Source organism: Oncorhynchus keta, unplaced genomic scaffold (genome assembly GCF_023373465.1).
Source record: "Oncorhynchus keta strain PuntledgeMale-10-30-2019 unplaced genomic scaffold, Oket_V2 Un_contig_3206_pilon_pilon, whole genome shotgun sequence".
In the NCBI taxonomy this organism is placed as follows: domain Eukaryota; kingdom Metazoa; phylum Chordata; class Actinopteri; order Salmoniformes; family Salmonidae; genus Oncorhynchus; species Oncorhynchus keta.
In genome coordinates this window covers 80001-106110 of record NW_026287132.1, presented here as the reverse complement: position 1 = coordinate 106110, position 26110 = coordinate 80001, and the positions used below count along the sequence as shown (strand labels likewise).

Here is a 26110-nt window from a genome sequence, read left to right as displayed (position 1 = left end):
TCCGTCCGGGGGACAGGTCAAGCTAATGTCCGTCCCGGGGACAGGTCAAGCTAATGTCCGTCCCGGGGACAGGTCAAGCTAATGTCCGTCCCGGGGGACAGGTCAAGCTAATGTCCGTCCCGGGACAGGTCAAGCTAATGTCCGTCCGGGGGACAGGTCAAGGTCAAGCTAATGTCCGTCCGGGGGACAGGTCAAGCTAATGTCCGTCCGGGGGACAGGTCAAGCTAATGTCCGTCCGGGGGGGACAGGTCAAGCTAATGTCCGTCCGGGGGACAGGTCAAGCTAATGTCCGTCCGGGGGACAGGTCAAGCTAATGTCCGTCCGGGGGACAGGTCAAGCTAATGTCCGTCCGGGGGGACAGGTCAAGCTAATGTCCGTCCGGGGACAGGTCAAGCTAATGTCCGTCCGGGGACAGGTCAAGCTAATGTCCGTCCGGGGGACAGGTCAAGCTAATGTCCGTCCGGGGGACAGGTCAAGCTAATGTCCGTCCGGGGACAGGTCAAGCTAATGTCCGTCCGGGGACAGGTCAAGCTAATGTCCGTCCGGGGGACAGGTCAAGCTAATGTCCGTCCGGGGGACAGGTCAAGCTAATGTCCGTCCGGGGGACAGGTCAAGCTAATGTCCGTCCGGGGACAGGTCAAGCTAATGTCCGTCCGGGGACAGGTCAAGCTAATGTCCGTCCTGGGGACAGGTCAAGCTAATGTCCGTCCTGGGGACAGGTCAAGCTAATGTCCGTCCGGGGACAGGTCAAGCTAATGTCCGTCCGGGGACAGGTCAAGCTAATGTCCGTCCGGGGACAGGTCAAGCTAATGTCCGTCCGGGGGACAGGTCAAGCTAATGTCCGTCCGGGGACAGGTCAAGCTAATGTCCGTCCGGGGGACAGGTCAAGCTAATGTCCGTCCGGGGACAGGTCAAGCTAATGTCCGTCCGGGGGACAGGTCAAGCTAATGTCCGTCCCGGGGACAGGTCAAGCTAATGTCCGTCCCGGGACAGGTCAAGCTAATGTCCGTCCCGGGACAGGTCAAGCTAATGTCCGTCCCGGGACAGGTCAAGCTAATGTCCGTCCCGGGGACAGGTCAAGCTAATGTCCGTCCCGGGACAGGTCAAGCTAATGTCCGTCCCGGGACAGGTCAAGCTAATGTCCGTCCCGGGGACAGGTCAAGCTAATGTCCGTCCCGGGACAGGTCAAGCTAATGTCCGTCCTGGGGACAGGTCAAGCTAATGTCCGTCCTGGGGACAGGTCAAGCTAATGTCCGTCCTGGGGACAGGTCAAGCTAATGTCCGTCCTGGGGACAGGTCAAGCTAATGTCCGTCCTGGGGACAGGTCAAGCTAATGTCCGTCCTGGGGACAGGTCAAGCTAATGTCCGTCCTGGGGACAGGTCAAGCTAATGTCCGTCCTGGGGACAGGTCAAGCTAATGTCCGTCCTGGGGACAGGTCAAGCTAATGTCCGTCCTGGGGACAGGTCAAGCTAATGTCCGTCCTGGGGACAGGTCAAGCTAATGTCCGTCCTGGGGACAGGTCAAGCTAATGTCCGTCCCGGGACAGGTCAAGCTAATGTCCGTCCCGGGACAGGTCAAGCTAATGTCCGTCCCGGGACAGGTCAAGCTAATGTCCGTCCCGGGGACAGGTCAAGCTAATGTCCGTCCCGGGGACAGGTCAAGCTAATGTCCGTCCCGGGGGACAGGTCAAATGTCCGTCCCGGGACAGGTCAAGCTAATGTCCGTCCTGGGGACAGGTCAAGCTAATGTCCGTCCTGGGGACAGGTCAAGCTAACTTCAGTCTCAAACAAGGAACAACACTTGTGTGCAAACCAACAGAATAACATCACACATCAAGTCCCATCCCCTTTCCTCAACGAGTTGAATTGATTCATTTGATCAAAGGGATCGATAACTCACTCTAGCTGGTCGTAGTTGAACTGATTCATTTGATCAAATCGATCGATAACTCACTCTAGCTGGTCGTAGTTGAACTGATTCATTTGATCAAATCGATCGATAACTCACTCTAGCTGGTCGTAGTTGAACTGATTCATTTGATCAAATCGATCGATAACTCACTCTAGCTGGTCGTAGTTGAACTGATTCATTTGATCAAATCGATCGATAACTCACTCTAGCTGGTCGTAGTTGAACTGATTCATTTGATCAAATCGATCGATAACTCACTCTAGCTGGTCGTAGTTGAACTGATTCATTTGATCAAATCGATCGATAACTCACTCTAGCTGGTCGTAGTTGAATTGATTCATTTGATCAAATCGATGGATAACTCACTCTAGCTGGTCGTAGTTGAGCTGATTCATTTGATCAAATCGATCGATAACTCACTCTAGCTGGTCGTAGTTGAACTGATTGATTTGATCGAATCGATCGATAACTCACTCTAGCTGGTCGTAGTTGAACTGATTCATTTGATCAAATCGATCGATAATTCACTCTAGCTGGTCGTAGTTGAACTGATTGATTTGATCAATCGATCGATAACTCACTCTAGCTGGTCGTAGTTCAATTGATTCATTTGATCAAATCGATCGATAACTCACTCTAGCTGGTCGTAGTTGAATTGATTCATTTGATCAAATCGATGGATAACTCACTCTAGCTGGTCGTAGTTGAACTGATTCATTTGATCAAATCGATCGATAACTCACTCTAGCTGGTCGTAGTTGAATTGATTCATTTGATCGAATCGATCGATAACTCACTCTAGCTGGTCGTAGTTGAACTGATTCATTTGATCGAATCGATCGATAACTCACTCTAGCTGGTCGTAGTTGAATTGATTCATTTGATCAAATCGATCGATAACTCACTCTAGCTGGTCGTAGTTGAACTGATTCATTTGATCAAATCGATCGATAACTCACTCTAGCTGGTCGTAGTTGAACTGATTCATTTGATCAAATCGATCGATAACTCACTCTAGCTGGTCGTAGTTGAATTGATTCATTTGATCAAATCGATCGATAACTCACTCTAGCTGGTCGTAGTTGAACTGATTGATTTGATCAAATCGATGGATAACTCACTCTAGCTGGTCGTAGTTGAACTGATTGATTTGATCAAATCGATGGATAACTCACTCTAGCTGGTCGTAGTTGAATTGATTAATTTGATCAAATCGATGGATAACTCACTCTAGCTGGTCGTAGTTGAATTGATTAATTTGATCAAATCGATCGATAACTCACTCTAGCTGGTCGTAGTTGAATTGATTCATTTGATCAAATCGATCGATAACTCACTCTAGCTGGTCGTAGTTGAACTGATTCATTTGATCAAATCGATCGATAACTCACTCTAGCTGGTCGTAGTTGAACTGATTCATTTGATCAAATCGATCGATAACTCACTCTAGCTGGTCGTAGTTGAATTGATTCATTTGATCAAATCGATCGATAACTCACTCTAGCTGGTCGTAGTTGAACTGATTGATTTGATCAAATCGATGGATAACTCACTCTAGCTGGTCGTAGTTGAACTGATTGATTTGATCAAATCGATGGATAACTCACTCTAGCTGGTCGTAGTTGAATTGATTAATTTGATCAAATCGATGGATAACTCACTCTAGCTGGTCGTAGTTGAATTGATTAATTTGATCAAATCGATGGATAACTCACTCTAGCTGGTCGTAGTTGACACACATGAGCGGCACCTCCGTACTGCAACGCTGGTGGAACTTATAGCCACACGTCTGACATCGGAACCCCTGGAACAGAAGCTTCCGGCAAAAATCGCAGAAGGCCAACGTAAAAAACGTCTTCCTCACCTGGGGGAACAGACAGAAAACAGAGAGAGACGGAGACAGTTAGAAAATAGATCAGGAACGTCGGTAACTAGTGACTGGTACCTTCTGTCCATGGAGCTGGAAATACCACTCATCTGTGTAAAATTATTTTTTGTTTTTGCAGTTTTGTCACACAGCACAACGACACGACGATGTCTCAGGTTTCGGAGTGTGCAATTGACATTCTAACTGCAGGATTGTCCACCAGAACTGTTGCCAGAAAATGTAATGTTGCTTTCTCTACCGATAAGCCCAAGGGGTAGTATGTGTCTGTAATAAAGCCCTTTTGTGGGGGAAAAAACTCATTCTGATTGGCTGGGCCTGAATATTGTCTGTAATAAAGCCCTTTTGTGGGGGAAAAACTCATTCTGATTGGCTGGGCCTGACTCCCAAGTGGTGGGCCCGACTGGGGTGGGCCCGACTCCCAAGTAGGTGGGCCCGACTCCCAAGTAGGTGGGCCCGACTCCCAAGTAGGTGGGCCCGACTCCCAAGTAGGTGGGCCCGACTCCCAAGTAGGTGGGCCTGACTCCCAAGTAGGTGGGCCTGACTCCCAAGTAGGTGGGCCCATGCCCTCCCAGGCTGCACCCCTGCCCCAGTCATATAAAACTTCTAGTACCAATTCCATAGTTTCAGTCATACTCACAAAGTTGTGTGTGGTCAGAGGAACGTTCTCCAGCACTTCCACGTGTAGCTCCTCCCCTGTCAGCCAGGAGATGTCTGTGTCCCAGCCAAGAGGCTTCTTCTCTCTGAGACATGTGACAGGAAGAGGAGTTCACTGGGTTGTGGTTGAGTTTAGTACACGTGTGTTGTTGTTGTTGTTGTTGTTGTTGTAGAGAATGTGTTCACAAGGATTTACCTTGTTCAACAAAGTACAATAAAATAAACTGAATTGTGCAAGTGTGAGACTGTACATTGACCCCTTACTGTGAGACTGTACATTGACCCCTTACAGTGAGACTGTACATTGACCCCTTACTGTGAGACTGTACATTGACCCCTTACTGTAGGACTGTACATTGACCCCTTACTGTGGGACTGTACATTGACCCCTTACAGTGGGCCTGTACATTGACCCCTTACTGTGAGACTGTACATTGACCCCTTACTGTGAGACTGTACATTGACCCCTTACAGTGGGCCTGTACATTGACCCCTTACTGTGAGACTGTACATTGACCCCATACTGTGAGACTGTACATTGACCCCTTACAGTGGGCCTGTACATTGACCCCTTACTGTGAGACTGTACATTGACCCCTTACTGTGGGACTGTACATTGACCCCTTACTGTGGGACTGCACATTGACCCCTTACAGTGGGACTGCACATTGACCCCTTACTGTGGACTGTACATTGACCCCTTACTGTGGGACTGTACATTGACCCCTTACTGTGAGACTGTACATTGACCCTTTACTGTGGGACTGTACATTGACCCCTTACTGTGAGACTGTACATTGACCCCTTACTGTGGGACTGTACATTGACCCCTTACTGTGAGACTGTACATTGACCCCTTACTGTGAGACTGTACATTGACCCCTTACTGTGGGACTGTACATTGACCCCTTACTGTGGGACTGTACATTGACCCCTTACTGTGGGACTGTACATTGACCCCTTACTGTAGGACTGTACATTGACCCCTTACTGTAGGACTGTACATTGACCCCTTACTGTGGGACTGTACATTGACCCCTTACTGTGAGACTGTACATTGACCCCTTACTGTAGGACTGTACATTGACCCCTTACTGTAGGACTGTACATTGACCCCTTACAGTGGGACTGTACATTGACCCCTTACTGTGAGACTGTACATTGACCCCTTACTGTGGGACTGTACATTGACCCCTTACTGTGAGACTGTACATTGACCCCTTACTGTGAGACTGTACATTGACCCCTTACTGTGAGACTGTACATTGACCCCTTACTGTGAGACTGTACATTGACCCCTTACTGTGGGACTGTACATTGACCCCTTACTGTGGGACTGTACATTGACCCCTTACTGTGAGACTGTACATTGACCCCTTACTGTGAGACTGTACATTGACCCCTTACTGTGGGACTGTACATTGACCCCTTACTGTGGGACTGTACATTGACCCCTTACTGTGGGACTGTACATTGACCCCTTACTGTGAGACTGTACATTGACCCCTTACTGTGGGACTGTACATTGACCCCTTACTGTGGGACTGTACATTGACCCCTTACAGTAGGACTGTACATTGACCCCTTACTGTGGGACTGTACATTGACCCCTTACTGTGGGACTGTACATTGACCCCTTACTGTGGGACTGTACATTGACCCCTTACTGTGGGACTGTACATTGACCCCTTACTGTGGGACTGTACATTGACCCCTTACAGTGGGACTGTACATTGACCCCTTACAGTGGGACTGTACATTGACCCCTTACAGTGGGACTGTACATTGACCCCTTACAGTGGGACTGTACATTGACCCCTTACTGTGGGACTGTACATTGACCCCTTACTGTAGGACTGTACATTGACCCCTTACTGTGAGACCGTACATTGACCCCTTACTGTGGGACCGTACATTGACCCCTTACTGTGGGACCGTACATTGACCCCTTACTGTGGGACCGTACATTGACCCCTTACTGTGGGACCGTACATTGACCCCTTACTGTGGGACCGTACATTGACCCCTTACTGTGGGACCGTACCCCTTACTGTAGGACTGTACATTGACCCCTTACTGTGAGACTGTACATTGACCCCTTACTGTGAGACTGTACATTGACCCCTTACTGTGAGACTGTACATTGACCCCTTACTGTGAGACTGTACATTGACCCCTTACTGTGGGACTGTACATTGACCCCTTACAGTGGGACTGTACATTGACCCCTTACTGTGGGACTGTACATTGACCCCTTACTGTAGGACTGTACATTGACCCCTTACTGTGGGACTGTACATTGACCCCTTACTGTAGGACTGTACATTGACCCCTTACTGTGAGACTGTACATTGACCCCTTACTGTAGGACTGTACATTGACCCCTTACAGTGGGACTGTACATTGACCCCTTACTGTGAGACTGTACATTGACCCCTTACTGTGAGACTGTACATTGACCCCTTACTGTGAGACTGTACATTGACCCCTTACTGTGAGACTGTACATTGACCCCTTACTGTGGGACTGTACATTGACCCCTTACTGTGGGACTGTACATTGACCCCTTACAGTAGGACTGTACATTGACTCCTTACTGTGAGACTGTACATTGACCCCTTACTGTGGGACTGTACATTGACCCCTTACTGTGAGACTGTACATTGACCCCTTACTGTGAGACTGTACATTGACCCCTTACTGTGAGACTGTACATTGACCCCTTACTGTGAGACTGTACATTGACCCCTTACTGTAGGACTGTACATTGACCCCTTACTGTGGGACTGTACATTGACCCCTTACTGTGGGACTGTACATTGACCCCTTACTGTGGGACTGTACATTGACCCCTTACTGTGGGACTGTACATTGACCCCTTACTGTGGGACTGTACATTGACCCCTTACTGTGGGACTGTACATTGACCCCTTACTGTGGGACTGTACATTGACCCCTTACTGTGGGACTGTACATTGACCCCTTACTGTGGGACTGTACATTGACCCCTTACTGTGGGACTGTACATTGACCCCTTACTGTGGGACTGTACATTGACCCCTTACTGTGAGACTGTACATTGACCCCTTACTGTGGGACCGTACATTGACCCCTTACAGTGGGACCGTACATTGACCCCTTACTGTGAGACTGTACATTGACCCTTACAGTGGGACCGTACATTGACCCCTTACTGTGGGACTGTACATTGACCCCTTACTGTGAGACTGTACATTGACCCCTTACTGTGAGACTGTACATTGACCCCTTACAGTAAAGACTGTACATTGACCCCTTACTGTGGGACTGTACATTGACCCCTTACAGTGGGACTGTACATTGACCCCTTACAGTGGGACTGTACATTGACCCCTTACAGTAGGACTGTACATTGACCCCTTACAGTAAAGACTGTACATTGACCCTTACTGTGGGACTGTACATTGACCCCTTACTGTGGGACTGTACATTGACCCCTTACAGTGGGACTGTACATTGACCCCTTACTGTGGGACTGTACATTGACCCCTTACTGTGGGACTGTACATTGACCCCTTACAGTGGGACTGTACATTGACCCCTTACTGTGAGACTGTACATTGACCCCTTACTGTGGGACTGTACATTGACCCCTTACTGTGAGACTGTACATTGACCCCTTACTGTGGGACTGTACATTGACCCCTTACTGTAGGACTGTACATTGACCCCTTACTGTGAGACTGTACATTGACCCCTTACTGTGAGACTGTACATTGACCCCTTACTGTGAGACTGTACATTGACCCCTTACTGTGGGACTGTACATTGACCCCTTACTGTGGGACTGTACATTGACCCCTTACTGTGAGACTGTACATTGACCCCTTACTGTGGGACTGTACATTGACCCCTTACTGTGGGACTGTACATTGACCCCTTACAGTGGGACTGTACATTGACCCCTTACTGTGGGACTGTACATTGACCCCTTACTGTGGGACTGTACATTGACCCTTACTGTGGGACTGTACATTGACCCCTTACTGTGGGACTGTACATTGACCCCTTACTGTGGGACTGTACATTGACCCCTTACAGTGGGACTGTACATTGACCCCTTACAGTGGGACTGTACATTGACCCCTTACAGTGGGACTGTACATTGACCCCTTACAGTGGGACTGTACATTGACCCCTTACTGTGGGACTGTACATTGACCCCTTACTGTAGGACTGTACATTGACCCCTTACTGTGAGACCGTACATTGACCCCTTACTGTGGGACCGTACATTGACCCCTTACTGTGGGACTGTACATTGACCCCTTACTGTAGGACTGTACATTGACCCCTTACTGTAGGACTGTACATTGACCCCTTACTGTGGGACTGTACATTGACCCTTACTGTAGGACTGTACATTGACCCCTTACTGTGAGACTGTACATTGACCCCTTACTGTAGGACTGTACATTGACCCCTTACAGTGGGACTGTACATTGACCCCTTACTGTGAGACTGTACATTGACCCCTTACTGTGAGACTGTACATTGACCCCTTACTGTGAGACTGTACATTGACCCCTTACTGTGAGACTGTACATTGACCCTTACTGTGGGACTGTACATTGACCCCTTACTGTGGGACTGTACATTGACCCCTTACTGTGAGACTGTACATTGACCCCTTACTGTGGGACTGTACATTGACCCCTTACTGTGAGACTGTACATTGACCCCTTACTGTGAGACTGTACATTGACCCCTTACAGTGAGACTGTACATTGACCCCTTACTGTAGGACTGTACATTGACCCCTTACTGTGGGACTGTACATTGACCCCTTACTGTGGGACTGTACATTGACCCCTTACTGTGGGACTGTACATTGACCCCTTACTGTGGGACTGTACATTGACCCCTTACTGTGGGACTGTACATTGACCCCTTACTGTGAGACTGTACATTGACCCCTTACTGTGGGACTGTACATTGACCCCTTACTGTGAGACTGTACATTGACCCCTTACTGTGGGACTGTACATTGACCCCTTACTGTGGGACTGTACATTGACCCCTTACTGTGGGACTGTACATTGACCCCTTACTGTAGGACTGTACATTGACCCCTTACTGTGGGACTGTACATTGACCCTGTGAGACTGTACTGACCCCTTACTGTGGACCGTACATTGACCCCTTACAGTGGGACCGTACATTGACCCCTTACTGTGAGACTGTACATTGACCCCTTACAGTGGGACTGTACATTGACCCCTTACTGTGGGACTGTACATTGACCCCTTACTGTGAGACTGTACATTGACCCCTTACTGTGAGACTGTACATTGACCCCTTACTGTAAGACTGTACATTGACCCCTTACTGTGGGACTGTACATTGACCCCTTACAGTGGGACTGTACATTGACCCCTTACAGTAGGACTGTACATTGACCCCTTACAGTAGGACTGTACATTGACCCCTTACAGTAAGGACTGTACATTGACCCCTTACTGTGGGACTGTGACCCCTTACTGTGGGACTGTACATTGACCCCTTACTGTGGGACTGTACATTGACCCCTTACTGTGGGACTGTACATTGACCCCTTACAGTGGGACTGTACATTGACCCCTTACAGTGGGACTGTACATTGACCCCTTACTGTGAGACTGTACATTGACCCCTTACAGTGAGACTGTACATTGACCCCTTACTGTGGACTGTACATTGACCCCTTACAGTGGGACTGTACATTGACCCCTTACAGTGGGACTGTACATTGACCCCTTACAGTGGGACTGTACATTGACCCCTTACTGTGGGACTGTACATTGACCCCTTACTGTGGGACTGTACATTGACCCCTTACTGTGGGACTGTACATTGACCCTTACAGTGGGACCGTACATTGACCCCTTACTGTGGGACTGTACATTGACCCCTTACTGTGAGACTGTACATTGACCCCTTACTGTGAGACTGTACATTGACCCCTTACTGTGAGACTGTACATTGACCCCTTACTGTGAGACTGTACATTGACCCCTTACTGTGAGACTGTACATTGACCCCTTACTGTGGGACTGTACATTGACCCCTTACAGTGGGACTGTACATTGACCCTTACAGTAGGACTGTACATTGACCCCTTACTGTGAGACTGTACATTGACCCCTTACAGTAGGACTGTACATTGACCCCTTACTGTGAGACTGTACATTGACCCCTTACTGTGGGACTGTACATTGACCCCTTACTGTGAGACTGTACATTAACCCCTTACTGTGGGACTGTACATTGACCCCTTAGTGGGACTGTACATTGACCCCTTAGTGGGACTGTACATTGACCCCTTACAGTGGGACTGTACATTGACCCCTTACTGTGGGACTGTACATTGACCCCTTAGTGGGACTGTACATTGACCCCTTAGTGGGACTGTACATTGACCCCTTACAGTGAGACTGTACATTGACCCCTTACTGTGAGACTGTACATTGACCCCTTACTGTGAGACTGTACATTGACCCCTTACTGTGGGACTGTACATTGACCCCTTACTGTGGGACTGTACATTGCCCCTTACAGTGGGACTGTACATTGACCCCTTACTGTGGACTGTACATTGACCCCTTACTGTGAGACTGTACATTGACCCCTTACTGTGAGACTGTACATTGACCCCTTACTGTGAGACTGTACATTGACCCCTTACTGTGAGACTGTACATTGACCCTTACTGTGGGACTGTACATTGACCCCTTACTGTGGGACTGTACATTGACCCCTTACTGTGAGACTGTACATTGACCCCTTACTGTGAGACTGTACATTGACCCCTTACTGTGAGACTGTACATTGACCCCTTACTGTGGGACTGTACATTGACCCCTGTACATTGCCCCCTTACAGTGGGACTGTACATTGACCCCTTACAGTGAGACTGTACATTGACCCCTTACTGTGAGACTGTACATTGACCCCTTACAGTGGGACTGTACATTGACCCCTTACTGTAGGACTGTACATTGATCCCTTACTGTGAGACTGTACATTGACTCCTTACTGTGAGACTGTACATTGACCCCTTACTGTGAGACTGTACATTGACCCCTTACTGTGAGACTGTACATTGACCCCTTACTGTGAGACTGTACATTGACCCCTTACTGTGAGACTGTACATTGACCCTTACTGTGAGACTGTACATTGACCCCTTACTGTGAGACTGTACATTGACCCCTTACTGTGAGACTGTACATTGACCCCTTACTGTGAGACTGTACATTGACCCCTTACTGTGAGACTGTACATTGACCCTTACTGGGGACTGTACATTGACCCCTTACAGTGGGACTGTACATTGACCCCTTACTGTGGGACTGTACATTGACCCCTTACTGTGAGACTGTACATTGACCCCTTACTGTGAGACTGTACATTGACCCCTTACTGTGAGACTGTACATTGACCCCTTACTGTGAGACTGTACATTGACCCCTTACTGTGAGACTGTACATTGACCCCTTACTGTGGGACTGTACATTGACCCCTTACTGTGGGACTGTACATTGACCCCTTACTGTGGGACTGTACATTGACCCCTTACAGTGGGACTGTACATTGACCCCTTACTGTGGGACTGTACATTGACCCCTTACTGTGAGACTGACTGTGGGACATTGACCCCTTACATTGAGACTGTACATTGACCCCTTACTGTGGGACTGTACATTGACCCCTTACTGTGAGACTGTACATTGACCCCTTACTGTGGGACTGTACATTGACCCTTACTGTGAGACTGTACATTGACCCCTTACTGTGAGACTGTACATTGACCCCTTACTGTGAGACTGTACATTGACCCCTTACTGTGAGACTGTACATTGACCCCTTACATGTGGGACTGTACATTGACCCCTTACTGTGAGACTGTACATTGACCCCTTACTGTGAGACTGTACATTGACCCCTTACTGTGAGACTGTACATTGACCCCTTACTGTGGGACTGTACATTGACCCCTTACTGTGGGACTGTACATTGCCCCTTACAGTGGGACTGTACATTGACCCCTTACTGTGGGACTGTACATTGACCCTTACAGTGAGACTGTACATTGACCCCTTACTGTGAGACTGTACATTGACCCCTTACAGTGGGACTGTACATTGACCCTTACTGTAGGACTGTACATTGACCCTTACTGTGAGACTGTACATTGACCCCTTACTGTGAGACTGTACATTGACCCCTTACTGTGAGACTGTACATTGACCCCTTACTGTGAGACTGTACATTGACCCTTACTGTGAGACTGTACATTGACCCCTTACTGTGAGACTGTACATTGACCCCTTACTGTGAGACTGTACATTGACCCCTTACTGTGAGACTGTACATTGACCCCTTACTGTGAGACTGTACATTGACCCCTTACTGTGAGACTGTACATTGACCCCTTACTGTGAGACTGTACATTGACCCCTTACTGTGGGACTGTACATTGACCCCTTACTGTGGGACTGTACATTGACCCCTTACAGTGGGACTGTACATTGACCCCTTACTGTGGGACTGTACATTGACCCCTTACTGTGAGACTGTACATTGACCCCTTACTGTGAGACTGTACATTGACCCCTTACTGTGAGACTGTACATTGACCCCTTACTGTGAGACTGTACATTGACCCCTTACTGTGAGACTGTACATTGACCCCTTACTGTGGGACTGTACATTGACCCCTTAGTGGGACTGTACATTGACCCTTACTGTGGGACTGTACATTGACCCCTTACAGTGGGACTGTACATTGACCCCTTACAGTGGGACTGTACATTGACCCCTTACAGTGACACTGTACATTGACCCCTTACTGTAGGACTGTACATTGACCCCTTACTGATCTCCACTGTTCTGAAATGATGACAAAGTTGTACAGGAGCTTCAATTGACAGAATGCGAAATGTAAAATATTTGATCTTTTGGCCAAGGTGTACGTGTGTGTGTGGTGTGTGGTGTGTGTGTGTGTGTGTGGTGTGTGGTGTGTCCTACCCATCCTGTATCCTGTAGACAGCACAGCATTCAGGGATTAGTCCCCTCATCATTAAAGCCTTCTTCAGAGAGTCTCTGACCGTCATGCCACAGCGGGCTGGGACCTGAGACAGACAGAGAGGAACCATGCCGTTAGTTTCAGAGACTGGACAGACCAGGAGGAACCATGCAGTTAGTTTCAGAGACTGGACAGACAGAGAGGAACCATGCAGTTAGTTTCAGAGACTGGACAGACAGAGAGGAACCATGCAGTTAGTTTCAGAGACTGGACAGACAGAGAGGAACCATGCAGTTAGTTTCCGAGACTGGACAGACAGAGAGGAACCATGCAGTTAGTTTCAGAGACTGGACAGACCAGGAGGAACCATGCAGTTAGTTTCAGAGACTGGACAGACCAGGAGGAACCATGCAGTTAGTTTCAGAGACTGGACAGACCAGGAGGAACCATGCAGTTAGTTTCAGAGACTGAACAGACAGAGAGGAACCATGCAGTTAGTTTCAGAGACTGGACAGACCAGGAGGAACCATGCAGTTAGTTTCAGAGACTGGACAGACAGAGAGGAACCATGCAGTTAGTTTCAGAGACTGGACAGACAGAGAGGAACCATGCAGTTAGTTTCAGAGACTGGACAGACCAGGAGGAACCATGCAGTTAGTTTCAGAGACTGGACAGACCAGGAGGAACCATGCAGTTAGTTTCAGAGACTGGACAGACCAGGAGGAACCATGCAGTTAGTTTCAGAGACTGGACAGACAGAGAGGAACCATGCAGTTAGTTTCAGAGACTGGACAGACCAGGAGGAACCATGCAGTTAGTTTCAGAGACTGAACAGACAGAGAGGAACCATGCAGTTAGTTTCAGAGACTGGACAGACCAGGAGGAACCATGCAGTTAGTTTCAGAGACTGAACAGACAGAGAGGAACCATGCAGTTAGTTTCAGAGACTGGACAGACCAGGAGGAACCATGCAGTTAGTTTCAGAGACTGGACAGACCAGGAGGAACCATGCAGTTAGTTTCAGAGACTGGACAGACCAGGAGGAACCATGCAGTTAGTTTCAGAGACTGGACAGACCAGGAGGAACCATGCAGTTAGTTTCAGAGACTGGACAGACCAGGAGGAACCATGCAGTTAGTTTCAGAGACTGGACAGACAGAGAGGAACCATGCAGTTAGTTTCAGAGACTGGACAGACAGAGAGGAACCATGCAGTTAGTTTCAGAGACTGGACAGACAGAGAGGAACCATGCAGTTAGTTTCCGAGACTGGACAGACAGAGAGGAACCATGCAGTTAGTTTCAGAGACTGGACAGACCAGGAGGAACCATACAGTTAGTTTCAGAGACTGGACAGACCAGGAGGAACCATGCAGTTAGTTTCAGAGACTGGACAGACAGAGAGGAACCATGCAGTTAGTTTCAGAGACTGGACAGACAGAGAGGAACCATGCAGTTAGTTTCAGAGACTGAACAGACAGAGAGGAACCAGGTACAGACCATATACAACTAGAACTACATAACAAGATCACACTATATACAGTTAGTTTCAGAGACTGAACAGCAGGTACATACACAACTAGAACTACATAACAAGATCACTATATACAGTTAGTTTCAGAGACTGAACAGCGGGTACAGACCATATACAACTATAACTACATAACTACATAACAAGATCACTATATACAGTTAGTTTCAGAGACTGAACAGCAGGTACATACACAACTAGAACTACATAACAAGATCACTATATACAGTTAGTTTCAGAGACTGAACAGCGGGTACAGACCATATACAACTATAACTACATAACTACATAACAAGATCACTATATACATCTGAAGTAGGAAGTTTACATACACCTTAGGCAAATATATCTTAAACTCAGTTTTTCCACAATTCCTGACATTTAATCCTAGTAAAAAATACCTGTTTTAGGTCAGTTAGGATCACCACTTTATTTTAAGAATTTTAATATGCATTCCCTGTACTGAGAATAAGACCTAGTCTATTGAATAATATGCATTCCCTGTACTGAGAATAAGACCTAGTCTATTGAATAATATGCATTCCCTGTACTGAGAATAAGACCTAGTCTATTGAATAATATGCATTCCCTGTACTGAGAATGAGACCTAGTCTATTGAATAATATGCATTCACCTGTACTGAGAATGAGACCTAGTCTATTGAATAATATGCATTCCCCTGTACTGAGAATGAGACCTAGTCTATTGAATAATATGCATTCACCTGTACTGAGAATAAGACCTAGTCTATTGAATAATATGCATTCCTCTGTACTGAGAATAAGACCTAGTCTATTGAATACATTCCCCTGTACTGAAATAAGACCTAGTCTATTGAATAATATGCATTCACCTGTACTGAGAATAAGACCTAGTCTATTGAATAATATGCATTCACCTGTACTGAGAATAAGACCTAGTCTATTGAATAATATGCATTCACCTGTACTGAGAATAAGACCTAGTCTATTGAATAATATGCATTCACCTGTACTGAGAATAAGACCTAGTCTATTGAATAATATGCATTCACCTGTACTGAGAATAAGACCTAGTCTATTGAATAATATGCATTCACCTGTACTGAGAATAAGACCTAGTCTATTGAATAATATGAATAATATGAATAATATGCATTCACCTGTACTGAGAATAAGACCTAGTCTATTGAATAATATGCATTCACCTGTACTGAGAATAAGACCTAGTCTATTGAATAATATGCATTCACCTGTACTGAGAATAAGACCTAGTCTATTGAATAATATGCATTCACCTGTACTGAGAATAAGACCTAGTCTATTGAATAATATGCATTCACCTGTACTGAGAATAAGACCTAGTCTATTGAATAATATGCATTCACCTGTACTGAGAATAAGACCTAGTCTATTGAATAATATGCATTCACCTGTACTGAGAATAAGACCTAGTCTATTGAATAATATGCATTCCCTGTACTGAGAATAAGACCTAGTCTATTGAATAATATGCATTCACCTGTACTGAGAATAAGACCTAGTCTACATCTTGATTTACAAAGTATAAAAATCAATAAAGCTTTACCGTTCAAAAACAACATTCTGAAACGGTGACATCACTCCTCTGCGTTGGTTCAATGTCATGTTGAAGTATAGAATGGGAGGAGTAGGTCACAGCATTACAGGAGAGAACCAAGAGTACATCTACCAAGACACAGACTGGGCTCCAACATCTACCAAGACACAGACTGGGCTCCAACATCTACCAAGACACAGACTGGGCTCCAACATCTACCAAGACACAGACTGGGCTCCAACATCTACCAAGACACAGACTGGGCTCCAACATCTACCAAGACAGACTGGGCTCCAACATCTACCAAGACACAGACTGGGCTCCAACATCTACCAAGACACAGACTGGGCTCCAACATCTACCAAGACACAGACTGGGCTCCAACATCTACCAAGACACAGACTGGGCTCCAACATCTACCAAGACACAGACTGGGCTCCAACATCTACCAAGACAGACTGGGCTCCAACATCTACCAAGACACAGACTGGGCTCCAACATCTACCAAGACACAGACTGGGCTCCAACATCTACCAAGACACAGACTGGGCTCTAACATCTACCAAGACACAGACTGGGCTCCAACATCTACCAAGACACAGACTGGGCTCCAACATCTACCAAGACACAGACTGGGCTAACACCTCTAAAGACACAGACTGGGCTCCAACATCTACCAAGACACAGACTGGGCTCCAACATCTACCAAGACACAGACTGGGCTCCAACATCTACCAAGACACAGACTGGGCTCCAACACCTACCAAGACACAGACTGGGCACCAACATCTACCAAGACTCAGACTGGGCTCCAACATCTACCAAGACACAGACTGGGCTCCAACATCTACCAAGACAGACTGGGCACCAACATCTACCAAGACACAGACTTGGCTCCAACATCTACCAAGACACCGACTGGGCTCCAACATCTACCAAGACCCAGACTGGGCTCCAACATCTACCAAGACAGACTGGGCTCCAACATCTACCAAGACACAGACTGGGCTCCAACATCTACCAAGACACAGACTGGGCTCCAACATCTACCAAGACACAGACTGGGCTCCAACATCTACCAAGACACAGACTGGGCTCCAACATCTACCAAGACACAGACTGGGCTCCAATCACACGGACGTCAACAGAACATCTACCAAGACACAGACTGGGCTCCAATCACACGGACGTCAACAGAACATCTACCAAGACACAGACTGGGCTCCAATCACACGGACGTCAACAGAACATCTACCAAGACACAGACTGGGCTCCAACATCTACCAAGACACAGACTGGGCTCCAACATCTACCAAGACACAGACTGGGCTCCAACATCTACCAAGACACAGACTGGGCTCCAACATCTACCAAGACACAGACTGGGCTCCAACATCTACCAAGACACAGACTGGGCTCCAACATCTACCAAGACACAGACTGGGCTCCAACATCTACCAAGACACAGACTGGGCTCCAACATCTACCAAGACACAGACTGGGCTCCAACATCTACCAAGACAGACTGGGCTCCAACATCTACCAAGACACAGACTGGGCTCCAACATCTACCAAGACACAGACTGGGCTCCAACATCTACCAAGACACAGACTGGGCTCCAACATCTACCAAGACACAGACTGGGCTCCAACATCTACCAAGACACAGACTGGGCTCCAACATCTACCAAGACACAGACTGGGCTCCAACATCTACCAAGACACAGACTGGGCGCCAACATCTACCAAGACACAGACTGGGCTCCAACATCTACCAAGACACAGACTGGGCTCCAACATCTACCAAGACACAGACTGGGCTCCAACATCTACCAAGACAGACTGGGCTCCAACATCTACCAAGACACAGACTGGGCTCCAACATCTACCAAGACACAGACTGGGCTCCAACATCTACCAAGACACAGACTGGGCTCCAACATCTACCAAGACACAGACTGGGCTCCAACATCTACCAAGACAGACTGGGCTCCAACATCTACCAAGACACAGACTGGGCTCCAACATCTACCAAGACAGAGACTGGGCTCCAACATCTACCAAGACAGAGACTGGGCTCCAACATCTACCAAGACACAGACTGGGCTCCAACATCTACCAAGACACAGACTGGGCTCCAACATCTACCAAGACACAGACTGGGCTCCAACATCTACCAAGACACAGACTGGGCTCCAACATCTACCAAGACACAGACTGGGCTCCAACATCTACCAAGACACAGACTGGGCTCCAACATCTACCAAGACACAGACTGGGCTCCAACATCTACCAAGACACAGACTGGGCTCCAACACCTACCAAGACACAGACTGGGCTCCAACATCTACCAAGACTCAGACTGGGCTCCAACATCTACCAAGACACAGACTGGGCTCCAACATCTACCAAGACACAGACTGGGCTCCAACATCTACCAAGACACAGACTGGGCTCCAACATCTACCAAGACACAGACTGGGCTCCAACATCTACCAAGACACAGACTGGGCTCCAACATCTACCAAGACACAGACTGGGCTCCAACATCTACCAAGACACAGACTGGGCTCCAACATCTACCAAGACACAGACTGGGCTCCAACATCTACCAAGACACAGACTGGGCTCCAACATCTACCAAGACACAGACTGGGCTCCAACATCTACCAAGACACAGACTGGGCTCCAACATCTACCAAGACAGAGACTGGGCTCCAACATCTACCAAGACACAGACTGGGCTCCAACATCTACCAAGACACAGACTGGGCTCCAACATCTACCAAGACACAGACTGGGCTCCAACATCTACCAAGACACAGACTGGGCTCCAACATCTACCAAGACTCAGACTGGGCTCCAACATCTACCAAGACACAGACTGGGCTCCAACATCTACCAAGACACAGACTGGGCTCCAACATCTACCAAGACACAGACTGGGCTCCAACATCTACCAAGACACAGACTGGGCTCCAACATCTACCAAGACACAGACTGGGCTCCAACATCTACCAAGACACAGACTGGGCTCCAACATCTACCAAGACACAGACTGGGCTCCAACATCTACCAAGACAGAGACTGGGCTCCAACATCTACCAAGACACAGACTGGGCTCCAACATCTACCAAGACAGAGACTGGGCTCCAACATCTACCGAGACACAGACTGGGCTCCAACATCTACCAAGACACAGACTGGACTCCAACATCTACCAAGACAGACTGGGCACCAACATCTACCAAGACACAGACTGGGCTGTCAGCCCACACCAACCCCTCCCACAGCCTACACTAACCCCTCCCACAGCCTACACCAACCTCTCCCACAGCCCACACCAACCTCTTCCATAGCCTACACTAACCCCTCCCACAGCCTACACCAACCTCTCCCACAGCCCACACCAACCTCTCCCACAGCCTACACTAACCCCTCCCACAGCCTACACCAACCTCTCCCACAGCCCACACCAACCCCTCCCACAGCCTACACCAACCCCTCCCACAGCCCACACCAACCCCTCCCACAGCCCACACCAACCCCTCCCACAGCCCACACCAACCCCTCCCACAGCCCACACCAACCCCTCCCACAGCCCACACCAACCCCTCCCACAGCCCACACCAACCCCTCCCACAGCCCACACCAACCCCTCCCATAGCCCACACCAACCCCTCCCACAGCCTACACCAACCCCTCCCACAGCCTACACCAACCCCTCCCACAGCCTACACCAACCCCTCCCACAGCCTACACCAACCCCTCCCATAGCCCACACCAACCCCTCCCATAGCCCACACCAACCCCTCCCATAGCCTACACCAACCCCTCCCATAGCCTACACCAACCCCTCCCATAGCCTACACCAACCCCTCCCATAGCCTACACCAACCCCTCCCATAGCCTACACCAACCCCTCCCATAGCCTACACCAACCCCTCCCACAGCCTACACCAACCCCTCCCATAGCCTACACCAACCCCTCCATTAGCCTACACCAACCCCTCCCACAGCCACCCTATGCCCCTCCCATAGCCCACACCAACCCCTCCCACAGCCACACCAACCCTCCCACAACCACTCTAACCCCTCCCACAACCACTCTAACCCCCCACCTACACCAACCCCTCCCACAGCCACACCAACCCCTCCCACAACCACTCTAACCCTCCCACAGCCACCCTAACCCCCCCCACCAACCCCTCCCACAGCCACCCTAACCCCTCCCACAGCCACCATAACCCCTCCCACCTTCTACAGCAGGAGGTATATGTATTATAACCACCCCTTACTCACCACGGTCCGCTGTTTATTGGGCAGGAACACCCTGACCCCTCCCACAGCCACCCTAACCCCTCCCACAGCCACCCTAACCCCTCCCACAGCCACCCTAACCCCTCCCACCTTCTACAGCAGGAGGTATATGTATTATAACCACCCCTTACTCACCACGGTCCGCTGTTTATTGGGCAGGAACACCTGACCCTCCCACAGCCACTAACCCCTCCCACAGCCACCCTAACCCCTCCCACAGCCACCATAACCCCTCCCACAGCCACCATAACCCCTCCCACAGCCACCCTAACCCCTCCCACCTTCTACAGCAGGAGGTATATGTATTATAACCACCCCTTACTCACCACGGTCCGCTGTTTATTGGGCAGGAACACCCTGACCCCTCCCACAGCCGCCCTAACCCCTCCCACAGCCACCCTAACCCCTCCCACCTTCTACAGCAGGAGGTATATGTATTATAACCACCCCTTACTCACCACGGTCCGCTGTTTATTGGGCAGGAACACCCTGACGATGGGTTTCTGAGGGGAGCGGGGATTGGCCCGTCCGTCTGTAGGGGTCTGGAGGACAGCCAGGGTGTTGGGGGCGGAGGGGAGAAGGAACTGGGTGCCCCCGGATCCCCCAGAACAGCTCAAACCCCCGTCCAGGAGGGAAGGGGGCGTAGGGGAGGAGGAGTAGAAGTCTGTCCCGTTCCCCATGGCCTCCAGGAGCTGCTGCTCCCTCTGCTGCAGAGCGTCAAGCTTACTGGTGTACTCCTCATAGGCCTACAGAGACAACACACACACACAGCTTACTGGTGTACTCCTCATAGGCCTACAGAGACAACACACACACACACACACAGCTTACTGGTGTACTCCTCATAGGTCTACAGAGACAACACACACACACAGCTTACTGTGTACTCCTCATAGGCCTACAGAGACAACACACACACACAGCTTACTGGTGTACTCCTCATAGGCCTACAGAGACAACACACACACACAGCTTACTGGTGTACTCCTCATAGGCCTACAGAGACAACACACACACACAGCTTACTGGTGTACTCCTCATAGGCCTACAGAGACAACACACACACACAGCTTACTGGTGTACTCCTCATAGGCCTACAGAGACAACACACACACACACAGCTTACTGGTGTACTCCTCATAGGCCTACAGAGACAACACACACACACAGCTTACTGGTGTACTCCTCATAGGCCTACACACACACACACACACACACACCTTACTGGTGTACTCCTCATAGGCCTACAGAGACAACACACACACACACACAGCTTACTGGTGTACTCCTCATAGGCCTACAGAGACAACACACACACAGCTTACTGGTGTACTCCTCATAGACCTACAGAGACAACACACACACACAGCTTACTGGTGTACTCCTCATAGGCGTACAGAGACAACACACACACACAGCTTACTGATGTACTCCTCATAGGCCTACAGAGACCACACACACACACACACACACACACACACACACACACACACACACACACACACACACACACACACACACACACACACACACACACACACACACACACACACACGGCTTACTGATGTACTCCTCATAGGCCTACAGAGACAACACACACACACACAGCTTACTGTGTACTCCTCATAGGCCTACAGAGACAACACACACACAGCTTACTGGGTACTCCTCATAGACCTACAGAGACAACACACACACACACAGCTTACTGGTGTACTCCTCATAGACCTACAGAGACAACACACACACACACAGCTTACTGGTGTACTCCTCATAGACCTACAGAGACAACACACACACACACAGCTTACTGTGTACTCCTCATAGGCCTACAGAGACAACACACACACACAGCTTACTGTGTACTCCTCATAGGCCTACAGAGACAACACACACACACAGCTTACTGTGTACTCCTCATAGGCCTACAGAGACAACACACACACACAGCTTACTGTGTACTCCTCATAGGCCTACAGAGACAACACACACATTTTTTAAACATCCATCCATCCATAACCAGTCAAAAGTTTGGACACCTACTCATTCCAGGTTTGACTATTTTCTACATTGTATAATAATAGTGAAGACATCAGAACTATGAAATAACACGTATGGAGTCATGAAGTAACCAAAAAAAGTCAAAATCAAAATATATTTTAGATTCTTCAAAGTATCCACCTTTTGCCATGATGACAGCTTTGCACACTCTTGGCATTCTCTCAACCAGCTTCACCTGGAATGCTTTTCCAACAGTCTTGAAGGAGTTCCCACATATGCGGAGCACTTTTATTCACCTTCACTCTGCGGTCCAACTCATCCCAAACCATCACAGTGTGGTTGAGGTCTGGTGATTGTGGAGGCCAGGTCATCTGATGCAGCACTCCATCACTCTCCTTCTTGGTCAAAAAGCCCTTACACAGCCTGGAGGTGTGTTGGGTCATTGTCCTGTTGAAAAACAAATGATAGTCCCACTAAGCCCAAACCAGATGGGATGGAGTATCGCTGCAGAATGCTGTGGTAGCCATGCTGGTTAATTGTGCCTTGAATTCTAAATAAATCACAGACAGTGGCGCCAGCAAAGCACCATCACACCATCACACCTCCTCCTCCATGCTTCACGGTGGGAACCACACATGCGGAGATCATCCGTTCACCTACTCTGCGTCTCACAATGACACGGCGGTTGGAACCAAAAATCTCAATTTGGACTCATCAGACCAAAGGACAGATTTCCACCGGTCTAATGTCCATTGCTTGTGTTTCTTGGCCCAAGCAAGTCTCTTCTTCTTATTGGTGTCCTTTAGTAGAGGTTTCTTTGCAGCAATTCGACCATGAAGGCCTGATTCACACAGTCTCCTCTGAACAGTTGATGTTGAGATGTGTCTGTTACTTGAACTCTGTGAAGCATTTATTTGGGCTGCAATCTGAGGCTGGTAACTCTAATGAACTTATCCTCTGCAGCAGAGGTAACTCTGGGTCTTCCTTTCCTGTGGTGGTCCTCATGAGAGCCAGTTTCATCATAGCGCTTGATGGGTTTTGCGACTGCACTTGAAGAAACTTTCAAAGTTCTTGAAATCTTCCGGATTGTCTTCATGTCTTAAAGTAATGATGGACTGTCGTTTCTCTTTGCTTATTTGAGCTGTTCTTGCCATAATATGGACTTGGTCTTTTACCAAATAGGGCCATCTTCTGTATACCACCCCTGCCTTGTCACAACACAACTGATTGGCTCAAACGCATTGAGGAAAGACATTCCACAAACTAACTTAACAAGGCACACAAGATCATTTAAATTCATTCCAGGTGACTACCTCATGAAGCTGGTTGAGAGAATGCCAAGAGTGTGCAAAGCTGTCTTCAAGGCACAGGGTGGCTACTTTCAAGAATCTCAAACATAAAAGGAGTTACCCTCCTCCTCACGGGGTAACTCACCTCCAGGTATATGGACAGAGGGGTACATCCTCCTCCTCACAGGGTAACTCACCTCCAGGTATATGGACAGAGGGGTACATCCTCCTCCTCCTCACAGGGTAACTCACCTCCAGGTATATGGACAGAGGGGTACATCCTCCTCCTCACAGGGTAACTCACCTCCAGGTATATGGACAGAGGGGTACATCCTCCTCCTCCTCACAGGGTAACTCACCTCCAGGTATATGGACAGAGGGGTACATCCTCCTCCTCACAGGGTAACTCACCTCCAGGTATATGGACAGAGGGGTACATCCTCCTCCTCACAGGGTAACTCACCTCCAGGTATATGGACAGAGGGGTATGGACAGAGGGGTACATCCTCCTCCTCACAGGGTAACTCACCTCCAGGTATATGGACAGACAGGGGTACATCCTCCTCCTCCTCACAGGGTAACTCACCTCCAGGTATATGGACAGAGGGGTACATCCTCCTCCTCCTCACAGGGTAACTCACCTCCAGGTATATGGACAGAGGGGTACATCCTCCTCCTCACAGGGTAACTCACCTCCAGGTATATGGACAGAGGGGTACATCCTCCTCCTCCTCACAGTGTAACTCACCTCCAGGTATATGGACAGAGGGGTACATCCTCCTCCTCCTCACAGGGTAACTCACCTCCAGGTATATGGACAGAGGGGTACATCCTCCTCCTCCTCACAGGGTAACTCACCTCCAGGTATATGGACAGAGGGGTACATCCTCCTCCTCCTCCTCCAGGTTTATGGACAGGGTAATCTCCTCCTCCTCCAGGTATATGGTACAGACAGGGGGTACATCCTCCTCCTCCTCACAGGGTAACTCACCTCCAGGTATATGGACAGAGGGGTACATCCTCCTCCTCACAGGGTAACTCACCTCCAGGTATATGGACAGAGGGGTACATCCTCCTCCTCCTCACAGGGTAACTCACCTCCAGGTATATGGACAGAGGGGTACATCCTCCTCCTCCTCACCTCACCTCCAGGTATATGGACAGAGGGATAACTCCTCACAGGGTAACTCACCTCCAGGTATATGGACAGAGGGATACATCCTCCTCCTCACAGGGTAACTCACCTCCAGGTATATGGACAGAGGGGTACATCCTCCTCCTCCTCACAGGGTAACTCACCTCCAGGTATATGGACAGAGGGGTACATCCTCCTCCTCCTCACAGGGTAACTCACCTCCAGGTATATGGACAGAGGGGTACATCCTCCTCCTCCTCACAGGGTAACTCACCTCCAGGTATATGGACAGAGGGGTACATCCTCCTCCTCACAGGGTAACTCACCTCCAGGTATATGGACAGAGGGGTACATCCTCCTCCTCCTCACAGGGTAACTCACCTCCAGGTATATGGACAGAGGGGTACATAACTCACCTCCAGGTATATGGACACAGAGGGGTACTCCTCCTCCTCACAGGGTAACTCACCTCCAGGTATATGGACAGAGGGGTACATCCTCCTCCTCCTCACAGGGTAACTCACCTCCAGGTATATGGACAGAGGGGTACATCCTCCTCCTCACAGGGTAACTCACCTCCAGGTATATGGACAGAGGGGTACATCCTCCTCCTCCTCACAGGGTAACTCACCTCCAGGTATATGGACAGAGGGGTACATCCTCCTCCTCCTCACAGGGTAACTCACCTCCAGGTATATGGACAGAGGGGTACATCCTCCTCCTCACCTCCACAGGGGGTAACTCCTCCTCACCTCCTCCAGGTATATGGACAGAGGGGT

The 26110-nt window shown here is 48.9% G+C and overlaps 1 protein-coding gene across 1 annotated transcript in view; it reads right to left on the bottom strand.

Annotated features, from left to right (window-relative positions):
• The window catches only part of LOC127923762 (serine/threonine-protein kinase B-raf-like), a 110025-nt gene that overhangs the window by 24917 nt on the left and 58998 nt on the right, over nucleotides 1-26110 (bottom strand). The window contains exons 3-6 of the mRNA XM_052507818.1: nucleotides 21365-21652; nucleotides 13503-13606; nucleotides 4438-4540; nucleotides 3628-3776 (exon numbers count right to left, since the gene is read on the bottom strand). Coding sequence (XP_052363778.1) covers nucleotides 3628-3776; nucleotides 4438-4540; nucleotides 13503-13606; nucleotides 21365-21652 — 644 coding nt within the window. The remainder of the gene's footprint in view (nucleotides 1-3627; nucleotides 3777-4437; nucleotides 4541-13502; nucleotides 13607-21364; nucleotides 21653-26110) is intronic.